The sequence below is a fragment of the Oncorhynchus gorbuscha genome, linkage group LG15, assembly GCF_021184085.1.
Source record: "Oncorhynchus gorbuscha isolate QuinsamMale2020 ecotype Even-year linkage group LG15, OgorEven_v1.0, whole genome shotgun sequence".
Classification (NCBI taxonomy): domain Eukaryota; kingdom Metazoa; phylum Chordata; class Actinopteri; order Salmoniformes; family Salmonidae; genus Oncorhynchus; species Oncorhynchus gorbuscha.
The window spans coordinates 43,764,202-43,780,348 of record NC_060187.1 but is presented as its reverse complement, the minus strand read 5'-3'; the positions used below and the strand labels follow the sequence as shown (position 1 = coordinate 43,780,348).

The 16,147-nt window shown below is 41.6% G+C and overlaps 1 protein-coding gene across 1 annotated transcript in view; it reads right to left on the bottom strand.

Moving 5' to 3' along the window:
* The window catches only part of wdr18 (WD repeat domain 18), a 102,039-nt gene that overhangs the window by 56,202 nt on the left and 29,690 nt on the right, over positions 1–16,147 (bottom strand). The window contains exon 5 of the mRNA XM_046301364.1: positions 1,369–1,512. Within this exon, the coding sequence (XP_046157320.1) occupies positions 1,369–1,512 (144 nt within the window). The remainder of the gene's footprint in view (positions 1–1,368; positions 1,513–16,147) is intronic.

The window sequence follows — 16,147 nt, the reverse complement described above, 5'->3', positions numbered from 1 at the left end:
TAGAAACTGTGATATATGGGGGCAACCAAGAGCACCGTAGGGGGGGCAAAGAAGTCCTTCATGAGGCATGGTATCAGGCATTAATAGCAATGAAAAACCCCAGGCGATTTAAATCCCGAACACAGGCCTTGCCGGTCTACAACCCCCCCCTCCCGCATTCTATCACCTCTCCATCTTTCAGGCCAACAGCTTGGGGATGCACCCGTACAAGGATGGTGCAACGTTAGAAAGTTCATGGAAAAGCAGAGGAGTACCTTTAGAGAATTCCCCGATACATGTGCAGAATTACAAATTGTGGCAGATGGTAGACTTCGGGATTTATTAATATTTTCCTTTTGAACTGAAGAAGTCTTTCTCAGTGGCTTAAGCTGGAAAAACTGGGGTAAGCCCAAGCAAAGATTCTGTAGGATGCTTTAGAGCAGTGTTCCGGAAATGCCACCCAAATCTCCCACTAGACAAAGCTTTGTGTAAGTGCAACCTGCCTTGACCTTCCCTGTGCACCAGAGAGATGTGGGCTGGTCCAAACATCACTCACATTCCCCTCTTCATTAACAAACTTTAGCAAGCCTGGTTCCAGGCCAGCAGTGTGGAGACACATCAAGGCACTGTCAGCTGATCAGAGGGGCCCTTCTTACGAAGTGTACTGTATTTTGGTGCTTCACTGGGAAACGTACAGGACTAACTCAAAAGGGAATTCAGTCAAAGGTGTATTATGCGGCAATTGACAGGTGGAGGGATTATTTTATTTGTAATGTTCTCAATTTATTAAATTGTCAGTTGTGTGTACTTGGTGACGTGTTTCCGCCTTCACTTGTGGAAATTAAATTGTCTCACTTTTAAATAATTAATAATCAGGTAACGGGTTTGATGACAGTATATGCAATTCTAAGGTTATTTTCAAGGGCTTGACATTAATGTGCTTATTTGCCACAGGCTGCTCATCTGCAGTCTTCAAAGTTATATGAACTGGCTATGGTTTTACAAGTGACTGTCAGTTCAAAGTCTCTCTTAGTTAAGTCACTTGCCCTTGCGGCGTCGCCAGACTGTGGCCCATTGTGCCTGCTGTATATCTGCTTTCCAATTTGCCGTCAACCGGCTGAGCTCACCTCTGTCCGGACACTTCTCTCCGTGAGTACTGTCCACAACGGGTTGGTTATTTATAGTAGGGCAACCTGTTTATAATGTACAGAAAGGCCATTGATGAACCCTTGATGTTATGAAACAAAGAAACCATGTCTGTGTGAGCATGGTTGTGCTTGACGGATCCACCATTAAGAGAGTTTGCAATTCAAACACATTGTGAAGTTAATCGATGAAAGTTCAGGGTTAAACAGTGAGGGTGGCGAAGACAAAAACCATATAGCTTACCTGGCTACAGAGGGACACCTGAAATATACCGCCGTCACTGCCACCGCAGAAGAGGTAGTACTCGCAGGGGTCAAGGGTCACTGACATGATGCCTACGTCAAAAAGAACAGACAGGAGCATCTCGCCAGAGGATAGCTCCCAAAGCTAGAGTTTGAGAGAGGGAGCAAACGACAAAAAAAGAAGAGTTTTATGGTTAATTTGATCCGAGTTGTGGACATTGTTTAACTTCAGCTTTAAAGGATACTGTATAACGTCACATTATCAGTATGAGCTCACACTGCAGGGCTGTTAGTCTGACCCTGTCTGTCTTAGAGGAGTGGGCCGTTTAAGAGTGCAAGACACTAAAATACATCTTAGTCTGCAGAACGCCTGCAAATTTCTGTTCCAACCTCAACTTAATGACTTGGACAGATCAAATCATTTAGTGCCTATGACACTTACATTGTGCCAAGATCTTGATGGCCATTCATTGAGCTAATCCATTATTACAGCTAGAAGAGAAATGTATATAAAAAAAAATATTAAAAAACTGCTGAGGAACAGATTTTGGAACTGGAAAGTACAGTGACTTGCGAAAGTATTCACCCCCCCCCTGGCATTTTTCCTATTTTGTTGCCTTACAACCTGAAATTTAAATTGATTTTTTGGGAGTGGATTGTATATTTGATTTACACAACATGCCTACCACTTTGAAGATACAAAATATTTTTTATTGTGAAACAAGAAATAATACAAAAAAGATCAAACTTGAGCGTGCATAACTATTCACCCCCCCCCCCCCCCCAAGTTAATACTTTGTAGAGCTACCTTTTGCAGCAATTACGGCTGCAATTCTCTTGGGGTATGTCTCTATTAGCTTGGCACATCTAGCCACTGGGATTTTTGCCCATTCCTCAAGGCAAAACTGCTCCAGCTCCATCATGTTGGATGGGTTCCACTGGTGAACAGAAATCTGAGTCATACCACAGATTCTCAATTGGATTGAGGTCTGGGCTTTGTCTAGGCCACTCCAAGACATTTAAATGTTTCCCCTTAACTTCTTTGGGACTGGGGGGCAGTATTGAGTAGCTTGAATTAATACGGTGCCCAGAGTAAAACTACCTGCTACTCAGGCCCAGTTGCTAATATATTCATATTATTAGTAGATTTGGATAGAAAACACTGAAGTTTCTAAAACTGTTTGAATGATGTCTGCGAGTATAACAGAACTCAAATGGCAGGTAAAAACCTGAGAAAAAAAATTGTACAGACAAAAGGAATTCTCCGGTTGGAACATTATTGAAGATTTATGATAAAAACATCCTAAAGATGGATTCTATACTTCGTTTGACATGTTTCTACGAACTGTAATACAACTTTTCGTCTGAAATTTCGCATGGATTTGCCGGCGTGTCGTGATTTTGGGATGTGTACTAAACACGCGAACAACAAGGAGGTATTTGGACATAAGAGGAACTTTATCGAACAAATCAAACATTGTGGAACTGGGATTCCTGGGAGTGCATTCTGATGAAGATCAAAGGTAAGTGAATATTTATAATGCTATTTCTGACTTCTGTTGACTGCACAACATTGCGGATATCTGTTTGGCTGTTTTGTTGTCTGAGCGCTGTACTCAGATTATTGCATGGTGTGCTTTTTCTGTAAAGTTTTTTCAAATCTGACACAGCGGTTGCATTAAGGAGAAGTTTATCTAAACTTCCATGCATAACACTTGTATTTTCATCAACATTTATGATGAGTATTTCTGTAAATTGATGTGGCTCTGCAAAATCACTGGATATTTTTGGAACTACTGAACATAACGCGCCAATGTATACTCTGTTTTATATAAGTGATTAATTTGATCTGTATTTCTGCTTTTTGGGACTTAGTTTTTCTATGACTTGGCTCTGACCTAACATAATCGTTTGTGGTGCTTTCGCCGTAAAGCCTTTTTGAAATCGGACAATGTGGCTGGATTAACGAGAAGTTCATCTTTAAAATGGGGTAAAATACTTGTATGTTTGAGGAATTTTAATTGAGATCTGTTTGGAATTTGGCACCCTGCACTTTCACTGGCTGTTGTTGAGGTGGGACGCTACCGTCCCGAATATCCCAGAGAGGTTAAACCACTTGAGTGTTGCTTTAGCAGGAGGCTTAGGGCCATAGTCCTGCTGGAAGGTGAACCTCTGTCCCAGTCTCAAATCTCTGGAAGACAAACAGGTTTCCTTCAAGAATGTCCCTGTGTTTAGCGCCATCCATCGTTCCTTCAATTCTGACCAGTTTCCCAGTCCCTGCTGATGAAAAACATACCCACAGCATGATGTTGCCACCACCATGCTTCACTGCGAGGATGGTGTTCTCTGGGTGATGTTGGGTGTTGGGGTTTGTGCCAGACATAGCGTTTTCCTTAATGGCGAAAAAGCCACATTTTAGTCTGATCTGACCAGAATACTATCTTCCATATGTTTGGAGAATTTTGGCGAACACCAAATGTGTTTGCTTATTTTTTCTTTAAGCAATTGCTTTTTTTCTGGCCACTCTTCCGGTAAAGCCCAGCTCTATAGAGTGTACGGCTTAAAGTGGTCCTATGGACAGATACTCCAATCTCCTCTGTGGAGCTTTGCGGCTCCTTCAGGGTTATTTTTGGTCTCTTTGTTGCCTCTGATTAATGCCCTCCTTGCCTGGTCTGTGAGTTTTGGTGGGCAGCCGTCTCTTGGCAGGTTTGTTGTGGTGCCATATTCTTTCAACTTCTTAATAACATATTTATATGGTACTCCGTGGGATGCTCAAAGTTTCAGATATTTTTTTAATGACCCAACCCTGATCTGTACTTCTCCACAACTTTGTCCCTGACTTGTTTGGAGAGCTCCTTGTTATTTGTTACGTTACAGCCTTATTATTAAATTGAATACAATTGTTTTACTCCCTCAATCAACACACAATAACAATACACCATAATGACGAAGCAAAAAACAGGTTTAGACATTTTTGCTAATGTATATATATTTTTGGAAATATCACATTTACATAATTATTCACACCCTTTCCTGAGTACTTTGTTGAAGCACCTTTGGCAGCAATTACAGCCTCACATCTTCTTGGGTCTGACACTACAAGCTTGGCAAACATTTATTTGGGGAGTTTCTTCCATTCGTCTCCGCAGTTCCTCTCAAGCTCAGTCTCTCCAGAGATGTTAGATCGGGTTGATGTTAGTACGGGCTCTAGCTGGGCCACTCAAGGACATTCAGAGGCTTGTCCCAAAGCCACCCCTGCGCTGTCTTGGCTGTGTGCTTAGGGTCATTGTACGGTTGGAAGGTGAACCGTTGCCAGAGTCAGAGGTCTTGAGCGCTTCATCAAGGATCTCTCTGTACTTTGCACTGTTCATCTTTCCCTCAAACCTGACTGGTCTCCCAGTCCCTGCCACCAAAAAACATCCCCCACAGCATGATGCTGCCACCACCATGCTTCACTGTAGGGATGGTGCCAGGTTTCCTCCAGATGTGAAGTTTGGCATTCAGGCCAAAGAGTTCGATCTTGGATTCATCAGACCAGAGAATCTTGTTTCTCATGGTCAGAGTCTTCAGGTGCCTTTTGGCAAACTCTAAGTGGGCTGACATGTGCCTTTTACTGAGAAGTCTGGCCACACTACCATAAAGGCCTGATTGGTGGAGTGCTACAGAGATGGTTGTCCTTCTGGAAGACTCTCCCATCGCCACATAGGAACTCTGGAGCTCTGTCAGAGTGACCATCGGATTCTTGGTCACCTCCCTGACCAAGACCCTTCTCCCCCGGTTGGCAGCCAGCTCTAGGAAGAGTCTTGGTGGTTCCAAATTTCTTTCATTTAAGGCCACTGTGTTCTTGTGGAACTTACTTAATGCTGCACACATTATTTGGTACCCTTCCCCAGAGCTTTGTCATGAGTTAATGTGTGTGGATTGATAACAATAATAACAATCAATTTTAGAAGGCTGTATTTTAACCAAATGTGGAAAAATGGGTCTGAATACCTTCCGAACGCACTGTAATTTAGTTCTGATATGGATGGAGGGACATGATTACAACAGGTGTGATCATATAGCCCATATTTGTTCTTGTTTTTTGTTTTTTAAATAAATCTAGCAGACTCCAAGCCTGGTAAAAATAAAGTGATGGAAAAGACAGATTAGTGATGACATGAAAAGTATATGCGCTCCCTTTGGTAGAACCATAATCAAATTGATTTTGATCGCACCATTTATCAAAAGCAAACTTTGCTAACGGCTTGAAGGAAAACCCTGATTGCTTTTGGGAGAGAAAAACGTTGATAGCCAGGCCTGAAAAAAAGCCAACTTCTAGGCAACCCAGTCATGGAATTACAAAAACAAGCGTACACCAAACATTAAAAAACAAAATAAGATATGAAATAATTCAAAAACACCTCCTCCCATCTCTCCAAGACACTACTCTGCTGAGTCTGAGTATACTAGAGGGAATGGTGGGGCTCATCCATTTAGAGTCTGTCATAGGGGTGGGAGGGGGGCTAGTGAAAGTAGTCTGTAGCCCAACCTGCCTTGTCCTAACAAGCCCTGTTATCTGGCATGCAGTCTGCTTCTCCTTCAGCCAACACGATCACTCCCAGTCATCGGACAGGGGGAATTATTTGTCTGTGGAGACTGACAGCCGGGAATCTATAGAGCAGCTGATGATGATATTAAACATGACACTCCGAGCCGCTGACAAATTTGGTATGCAGTGACGACGTAATAGAATTGAGCAAAAGAGAGCAAGACATGGCATCCTGCACAATGAGACTCAATATAAGTGAGGTAGACTTTGAGTAGCATTATGTGCGTGCATATTGTCTACTGATTTCAAGTTACATATTTGAATGAAACACGTGTATGAAGGATATTCTCATCTGTTGAGGCTTGAAAGTTGAGTATTTTAAAAGTTGTTTCTTGTGCTAAGTTGATTTACTGCAAATGGCAGAGGTGATGAAAAGCAGTCCATTTGAATTATATAACCCAATGGATGGTGTAGGAATAGCATTAAAGTTAAGCACGAGTAAGACAAAAGTGAATGTTCTGGATTTACAATTTACTTATGCATTTATTCTAATGGGAATTGTTTGCCAGCTATTCGTCATGAAGGGAAGCTATTGACTTAGCCAAAACATGCTACAATAAATCTAACTTTAGAATTATAGATGGAAAGTGGTAAGTAGGACTCTGTGTTACATTGAGCCATGCAGAAAATCTTAAGTATGAAAATGTTTGGTGAACCTAAATATGAAGTCAAAAAGATTAGCCTAATAAAAAAAAAAATTATGAAGCTGGTGGGCTGTTCCAACTGCCACAGGGGACATGAGACTTTCAAGATGAAAGAAGATGAGAGATGGAAGGAGACAACCCACGCCTGTCAATTAAATATAAACCACTGGGGAGGAAAGGTGAGTCAGAATTATCAGAGCCCCACTCTGTAATTTATCAAACTATGGTTATATCTATACAATATGGGCTAAATCACTTCACACTAATTCCTTTCAAACTATGGAATATAATGGATTGACCGACAAGTTGCATGTTAAAACAACTACGATGACTGTTAAAAGAGCTGCAATTGCATCACTTGAAAACATTTGAAGGAGGTAGTATTTCCATTTTGTTTTGCTGGACATTTGTTTTGCTATTGGACATGAGCTACAAGCATTTAGATTGCATGTGACCCAACTGCTGAATAAAATACTGTACATCCTGTAAAAAAAATACTTTTGAACAAGTCATGGGCAGGGACATTGTTCAAAATGATTTCCAGCTCAGAGCAGGTGCCTGATGACGTTAACAGATCATTTGTAACAACTCTTCGTCTTGGAGATACAGCGTCTTTGGAAAATATTCCGAACACCCTTGACTTTTTCCACATTTTGTTACATTACAGCCTTATACTAAAATGTTTAAAATAGTTTTTTCCCCTCACACAATAACCCATAATGAAAACGCAAAAGCGTGTTTAGAAAATGTTTTTTTTTTTTAAACAATGTTTAACCTTAAATATCACATTTACATAAGTATTCAGACCCTTTACTCAGCACTTTGTTGAAGCACCTTTGGCAGGGATTACAGCCTCGAGTCTTCTTGGATCTGACACTACAAGCATGGCACACCTGTAATTGGAGAGTTTCTCTCAAGCTCTGCCAGGCTGGCTGGGGTGTGTCGCTGCACAGCTATTTTCAGGTCTCTCCAGAGATTTTAGATCGGGTTCAAGTTCGGGATCTTGCTGGGCCACTCAAGGACACTGAGACATGTCCCAAAGCCACTCCTGCGTTGTCTTGTCTGTGTGCTTAGGGTCGTTGTTCTGTCAGAAGTTGAACCTTCATTAAGGATCTCTACTTTTTTGGTAGAGCATGGCGCTTGTAACGCCAGGGTAGTGGGTTCGATCCCCGGGACCACCCATACGTAGAATGTATGCACACATGACTGTAAGTCGCTTTGGATAAAATCATCTGCTAAATGGCATATATTATTATTATTATTACTTTCTTCTGTTCACCTTTCCCTCGATCCTGACTAGTCTCCCAGTCCCTGCCACTGAAAAACATCCCCACAGCATGATACTGCCACCACCATGCTTCACTGTAGGGATGATGCGAGGTTTCCTCCAGACTTGGCATTCAGGCCAAATTGTTCACCAGATAAGAGAATCTTGTTTTCTCATGTTAGGAGAGCCCTTAGGTGCCTTTTGGCAAACTAAGCGGACTGTCATGCGTCTTTTACTGAGGAGTGGCTTCCGTCTAGCAACTCTACCATAAAGGCCTGATTGGTGGAGTGTTGCAGAGATGTGTCCTTCTGGAAGGTTCTCCCATCTCCACAGAGGAACTCTGGAGCTCTGTCAGAGTGACTATCAGGTTCTTGGTCACCTCCCTGACCAAGGCCCTTCTCCATCAATTGCTTAGTTTGGCTGGGCAGCCAGCTCTAGGAAGAGTGTTGGTGGTTCCAAACGTATGCATTTAAGAATGATGGAGGCCACAGTGTTCTTGGGAATCTTCAAATGCTGCCCAATTTCTTTTGTACCCTTTCCCAAATCTGTGCCTCGTCACAATCCTGTCTCGGAGCTCTACAGACAATTCCTTCGACCTCGTGGCTTGGTTTTTGCTCCGACATGCAATGTCAACTGCGGGACCTTATATAAACTGGTGTGTGCCTTTCCAAATCATGTCCAATAAATTGAATTCACCGCAGGTGGACTCCAATCAAGTTGTAGAAACACCTCAAGGGTGATCCATGGAAACAGGATGCACCTGAGCTCAGTTTCGAGTCTCAAAACAAAGGGTCTGAATACTTATTTCAATAAATTAATTCTGTTTTTACATTTTTTATAAAGTTAGCAAAAATGTGTAAAAACCTGTTTTCATTTTGTCATGCTGTGTTGTGGGTAGATTGATTGTTATTTAATCCATTTTAGAATAAGGCTGTAATGTAACAAAACATGGAAAAAGGGGACTGAATACTTTCCAAATGCACCGTAGAACAGAACGAACTATGTGAACTCTGTACCCCTATCTCACTATATTAGGATCAAATCTCATTAGGTATAACTGGATACTGCTACTTTTTGAATGAATGGTGGGGGGCTCAAGTCAGAAGAAATAGCTTACAGGCAGGTAAATATTGTGGACATTTTCACTGTACTGATTGTTGACACAATGTGTCTGATACTAATAGTAATTAAGTCACTACAGAATGCATATTGAGTTTAACACAGTGCTGTGTGGCATTAAAAAAATGTATGTTGTTTGTATACATTTCCCAATGCATTGAATGTAAATTAACTTAATTGGATTTTGAGGAGTGGTTGACCTAATTTATGTTTATGTTTAATTAATGCATTCCAGAGATGAGAATACATGATTCACATCCAAGTCTGCATGCCATCAAAACTGCAACCATAGCTTCATACCTTAGCAAAAGATCACGTGTTCGTGCAAGGCTGTGCAACAGAATAAGTGCAGCACCAACATATCAGCAATCCCAATTACACCTATAGCGTGTGAAGTCGGTGCAAAAGCCAATCGATGTTTTGGTCAACCAAAGCACTAGCTCTCGGCTTACTTCCTGGCTGCAGGGTGAGAATGCTGAGATGTTTTATTATTCAACATAACTTTGAGATTTTTTGTTTTTGATTTATTAAAACATTGAGAATGCTTACTCAAAATGCCAACTCAACTGCCTCCTACTTTTGGCCTTAAAAATAGACTCCAAAACCAAGTAACTAGAGAGGTGCATTAAAAATTATTAAAGGCACTTATCAGTTATTCTTTTGATTACATAAAGATAAGGCATAGCTGTGACCGTGGTCCTATATATTGTATGGAAATATAATCTAGCCTTCAGTAGATTAGATTAATGCAGTAGACAGTAGGGTATGAGTTACCTGACGTGATGTGGAGGCTAGGTATGAGGCTTTAGCAGATTATCTACCATTTCTGAGAGTTCAAGTAAGTACCACAAACACATGGGAGAAATACCCTGCGGGAGCATGACTGATTAATCATATTGATCAGGGTTTAGATATGACATCTTCTTAATTAAATTCATAATCCAGTGGCATTCATTATTGATGCCTATGTAAAGGACTGATCATTTTAACAGGTTGATTTCCATTGTGGCTATATTGTCTTCCATTGTATTAGTGCCCATTTCAAAACCAGGAGCCTCAAGAATTGTGGACCTATTTACAGTACGCGCCAATGCAATATATTGTCTAGAGTAATTCTATGACCTCAAATATATATTTTTTTCTATATTTGCAAAGATGGCCCTGCCATTACAAATCAATAGGAACACTGTCTGGCTGGCTAAATAAAAGCCTGGGAGTGATTTCTCAATGAGCCGCTGGATGTCAGTCAGTCACACGGCACAGGAGTCAAAAGCTAATCAGAGTAGTTGATGCCCTGCGTTAGGGACACACACGCACACGCTCCAGTAGCTCATCCACACACTGGGGGATGAAGGGAGAGGGGAGAGAGAGACCGACATCAAAAAACACAGAGCACCAGGGCCTGTGTTGCCTCGCTCCCTATACATAGCTTCAGTTCATCACTTAATATTTGCATTCCAATATGCCTTTACGACCGGAGCAAACTGCAGGTGGCAGAAGGTTTTTAGGTTTTTTTCAATACACTTCAGACAAAAGATGACAAGTAACAAACCACATTTCTATGATGGAGAGAAACGAGATGAATAATTGTTTTGTAGAGAAGACAATTGTTTGTGTTTATAACATAGCATTGTTGAATACTTGATTCTGATTGGTACAAAGGGCATTCTAGAGCAGGCATTATTTCCACATTTTCACATTATTTAGTCAGCCACCAATTGTGCATGTTCTCCCACTTAAAAAGATGAGGCCTGTAATTTTCATCATAGGTACACTTCAACTATGACAGACAAAAAGAGGGGGAAAGAAATCCAAAAAAAATCACAATGTAGGGTTTTTAATGTATTTATTTGCAAATTATGGTGGAAAATAAGTATTTGGTCAATAACAAAAGTTTATCTCAATACTTTGTTATATACCCTTTGTTGGCAATGACAGAGGTCAAACGTTTTCTGTAAGTCTTCACAAGGTTTTCACACACGGTTGCTGGTATTTTGGCCCATTCCTCCATGCAGATCTCCTCTAGAGCAGTGATGTTTTGGGGCTGTTGCTGGGCAACACAGACTTTCAACTCCCACCAAAGAATTTCTATGGGGTTGAGATCTGGAGACTGGCTAGGCCACTCCAGGACCTTGAAATAATGCTTCTTACGAAGCCACTCCTTTGCCCGGGCGGTGTGTTTGGGATCATTGTCATGCTAAAAGACCCAGCCACGTTTCACCTTCAATGCCCTTGCTGATGGAAGGAGGTTTTCACTCAAAATCTCACAATACATGGCCCCATTCACTCTTTCCTTTACACGGATCAGTCCCTTGCAGAAAAACAGCCCCGAAGCATGATGTTTCCACCCCCATGCTTCACAGTAGGTATGGTGTTCTTTGGATGCAACTCCGCATTTTTTGTCCTCCAAACACGACGAGTTTAGTTTTTTACCAAAAAGTTATATTTTGGTTTCATCTGACCATATGACATTCTCCCAATCTTCTTCTGGATCATCCAAATGCTCTCTAGCAAACTTCAGATGGGCCTGGACATGTACTGGCTTAAGCAGGGGGACACATCTGGCACTGCAGGATTTGAGTCCCTGGTGGTATAGTGTGTTACTGGTGGTAGGCTTTGTTACTTTGGTCCCAGCTCTCTGCAGGTCATTCACTAGGTCCCCCCGTGTGGTTCTGGGATTTTTGCTCACTGTTCTTGTGATCATTTTGACCCCACGGGATGAGATCTTGCGTGGAGCCCCAGATCGAGGGAGATTATCAGTGGTCTTGTATGTCTTCCATTTCCTAATAATTGCTCCCACAGTTGATTTCATCAAACCAAGCTACTTACCTATTGCAGATTCTGTCTTCCCAGCCTGGTGCAGATCTACAATTTTGTTTCTGGTGTCCTTTGACAGCTCTTTGGTCTTGGCCATAGTGGAGTTTGGAGTGTGACTGTTTGAGGTTGTGGACAGGTGTATTTTATACTGATAACAAGTTCAAACAGGTGCCATTAATACAGGTAATGAGTGGAGGATAGAGGAGCCTCTTAACCTCTTCAGTCGACCCTCTACTTTTTCGAACATTCTGTTAAAAATCGCGCAACATTTCAGCCCCCTGCTACTCATGCCAGGAATATAGTATATGCATATGACTAGTATGTGTGGATAGAAAACACTCAGACGTTTATAAAACTGGTTAAATCACAGCTGTGACTTTAACAGAACGTGCGTTTCATTGAAAAGTGCAGGAAAATCTGATCACTGAAAGTGGAAAAATATATCCATCCGCTGCTTCAACCCATTGTTATGGGCGAAAGACATTAAATAGGGCTGAGGTTGCAGTACCTACAGCTTCCACACGATGTCAACAGTCTTGTCATTTGCCAATTCTTTGTTTCTTGGTCAAACGAACAAGAGACAGGCTTTTTCTTCAGGTCTCCGACCGGATATTTTGGTTGAGAAATACACGGACAGCATTTCAAGACGGACCCCTATAGAAAACACTTCGTCTCGTGATTAATTTGATCGCTTATTAGCGTTTACTAATACCTAAAGTTGCATTACAAAAGTATTTCGAAGTGTTTTGTGAAAGTTTATCGTCGACTTTTTGAATTTTAAAAAATGACGTTACGTTATGAAACGCTGTTTTTTTCTGTTTATCACACAGTCTTCATAGATCGATATCTAGGCTATATATGGACTGATTTAATCGGGAAAAAAGACCCAATAGTGATTATGGGACATCTAGGAGTGCCAACAAAGAAGATGGTCAAAGGTAATGAATGTTTTATATTTTATTTGTGCGGTTTGTGTAGCGCCGACTATGCTAATTATTTTGTTTACGTCCCCTGCGGGTCTTTTGGGGTGTTACATGCTATCAGATAATAGCTTCTCATGCTTTCGCCGAAAAGCATTTTAAAAATCTGACTTGTTGCCTGGATTCACAACGAGTGTAGCTTTAATTCAATACCCTGCGTGTGTATTTTAATGAACGGTTGAGTTTTAACTAATACTATTAGCATTTAGTGTAGTGCATTTGCATTTCCAGAGCTCTAGATGGGACGCCTGCGTGCCAGGTAGGAGCAAGAGGCTATAGAAGAAGTTACAGGTCTATGAGAGCCAGAAATATTTTCCTAATTTTGTCTGTCATAGTTGAAGTGTATGATGTCTATGATGAAAATTACAGGCCTCTCATCTTTTTACGTGGGAGAACTTGTCCAATGGTGGCTGACTAAATACTTCCCCCCCCCACTGTATATCTTCCTCCGCGCTCCCGCATTCTCATAATTCATATGCGTGCCCCTAGAAATCAACGCATTAGCATGTTTCTGTTAGCAGATACAACCTGAAATAAATACACCATATTACTGGCCTGTTAAAGTGCATGGACCTTGCAGGCTGTACTGCAGAGAAAAAACACATTACTGATCAAAATGGATGCCCAATCAGGCAGGTTGTGTGTATGTTTCATGATTAAAAACTCATGGTGTAAATGTAAGAACATACAGGAACTCACATCCTTTGTTCACCTGACCTAGAATTCCTCACAATCAAATGCCGACGTATAATCTCCCAAGAGAATTCTCTTCGGTTATTATCACAGCCGTGTATTCTCCCCTCAAGCCGATACCATGACAGCCTTCAAGGAACTTCACTGGACATTAGGCAAACTGGAAACTATATATCCTGAGGCTGCATTTATTATAGCTGTGGATTTTAACAAAGCAAATTTGAGAACAAGGCTACCTAAATTCTATCAGCATATTGACTATAGCACTCGCGCTGGCAAAACACTATCACTGCTACTCTAAACTTCCGCAATGCATACAAGGCCCTCCCCCGCCCTCCTTTCAGGAAATCTGACCACGGCTCTATTTTGCTCCTCCCTTGCTATAGGCAGAAACTCAAACAGGATGTACCCGTGACAACGCTGGTCTGACCAATCGGAATCCACACTTCAAAATTATTTTGATCAAGCGGACTGGGATATGTTCCGGGTAGCCTCGGAGAATAATATCGATTTATACGCTGATTCGGTGAGTGAGTTTATAAGGAAGTGTGTCGGAGTCGTTATACACACTAAACATTAAAACCTACCCAAACCAGAAACTGTGGATAGAAACTGAAACTGCGAACCACAGCATTTAACCATAGAAAGGTGACAGGGAATATGGCCGAATACAAACAGTGTAGTTATTCCCTCCACAAGGTAATCAAACAAGCAAAATGTCAGTAGAGACAAAGTGGAGTCGCAATTCAAAGGATCACACCAGAGACGTATGTGGCAGAGTCTACAGACTAAACAGTAACACCAAGGACTGTGGGCTCACTCAGGTGGACCACGGAGAAGGAAAGACATTTAAACGTGTTAACCCTCAAGGCTAACGGCATCTCTAGCCGCGTCCTCAGACCATGCACAGACCAGCTGGCTGCTGTGTTCATGGACATTCACTCTCTCCCTATCCCAGTCTGCTGTCCCCGACATACTTCAATTTGGTCACCATTGTTCCTGTACCCAAGGCGGCAATGGTAACTGAACTAAATTACTATCACCCCATAGCACTCACTTCTGTCATCAAGTGCTTTGAGAGACTAGTCAAGGATTGTATCTCCTCCACCATCATATACCTGACACCCTAGACCCACTTAAAATTTGTGAACCGCTCCAATAGGTCCACAGACGATGCAATCGCCATCACACTAAACACTACCCTTTTCCATCTGGACAAGAGGAATACCTACGTAAGAATGCTGTTCATTGACTACAGCTCAGTAACAAGAGTCCCCTCCAAGCTCATCATTTGCTTGAGGCCCTGGGTCTCAACTGCGCCCTGGACTTCCTGACGGGCCGCCCCCAGGTGGTGAAGGTAGGAAACAATATATCCACTTCGCTGACCCTCAACACTGTGGAACACAGGAGTGGTGGTTGCTGATAAATGGGCCTCTGTACGCCTATGTAGATATTCCATAAAATAAGTAAATATATATATTTTTTTTTCCATCAGCTGTTTCCAGCTACAATAGTCATTTACAACATTAACACTGCATCCTGGAGTCGCCTCTTCCCTGTTGAGACTGGTATTTTGAGGGTACTATTTACATTTAAATAAAATTGGGATCCATTGCATATCCCATTGTGAAATCATGTTGAGAAAAAAAATCCTTGTTCCCAGTGGTCTTGAAAGCACTGACGTTGGATATTTCCGAGTTCCCAGTTGTTTTGAACGGGGCATCAAATGGCAACGGAAGGCAGGCTTCATCAGTGCGTCAGATACCACTATGCAATGAGTTGGTGATAGTTTGAAATCTGTACTTTTTAATACATATGAGGCATGTCTTACCTTGCTTCAAAGTAGCATATTAAATCTCCTCTTTCTAAACCACTCGCATGTGCTGTGCCCGTTTGACAATGGTGTGCTGTGCCCGTTTGACAATGGTGTTTTCATCCTAATTGGATTATAGAACGACTATTCATGTGTAGCCTGCTGCCATGTGGGCATTGCTGTGCTTGTAATGTGAAGAAATAATAGTTCATCAATATTTTAAGCTAAACGTTATGATTGGTTGCATCAGACTCATTGCTTTTTTTTATGTAGCCGGCGCCTACTGGTTGTATGAATTTGGGATTGAGCGTCCCACAACTGTCCCAGAATATGCCATTTCTTTCTCGACAAACTGACCAATAGAATAGGTAGCCTAAACGTTTCTACTGTAGTAGGTTGACATAGGCCAGTGATCATGCTGTTGGTTACTTGTCTTGATGGCTGAGGAAAAGTAAATGAGGACAGTTATTCTAAACTGTTCAAAGTGCACATCAGAATTTGGTAAGGACAGCACATTGTTGCATACTTGACTTGCATGTTTTGTTAACCTGTTAGTCCTCTAGGGGCATTATTTCATTTTTGGATAAAAAGACGTGCCTGTTTTAAGCGCGATATTTTGTCACTAAAAGATGCTCGACTATGCTTGGAATTGATAGTTTTGGAAAGAAGACACTGACGTTTCCAGAACTGCAAAGATTTTCACTGTGAGTGCCTTATAACAAAAGCTTCAGGCAAAACCAAGATGTTTGAGCGACCAGGAAATGAACAGGATTTCTGAAGCTACGTTTTCCATGATTGCCTTATATGGCTGTGAATGCGACAGGAATGAACGGACACTTTCTATCGTTTCCCCAAG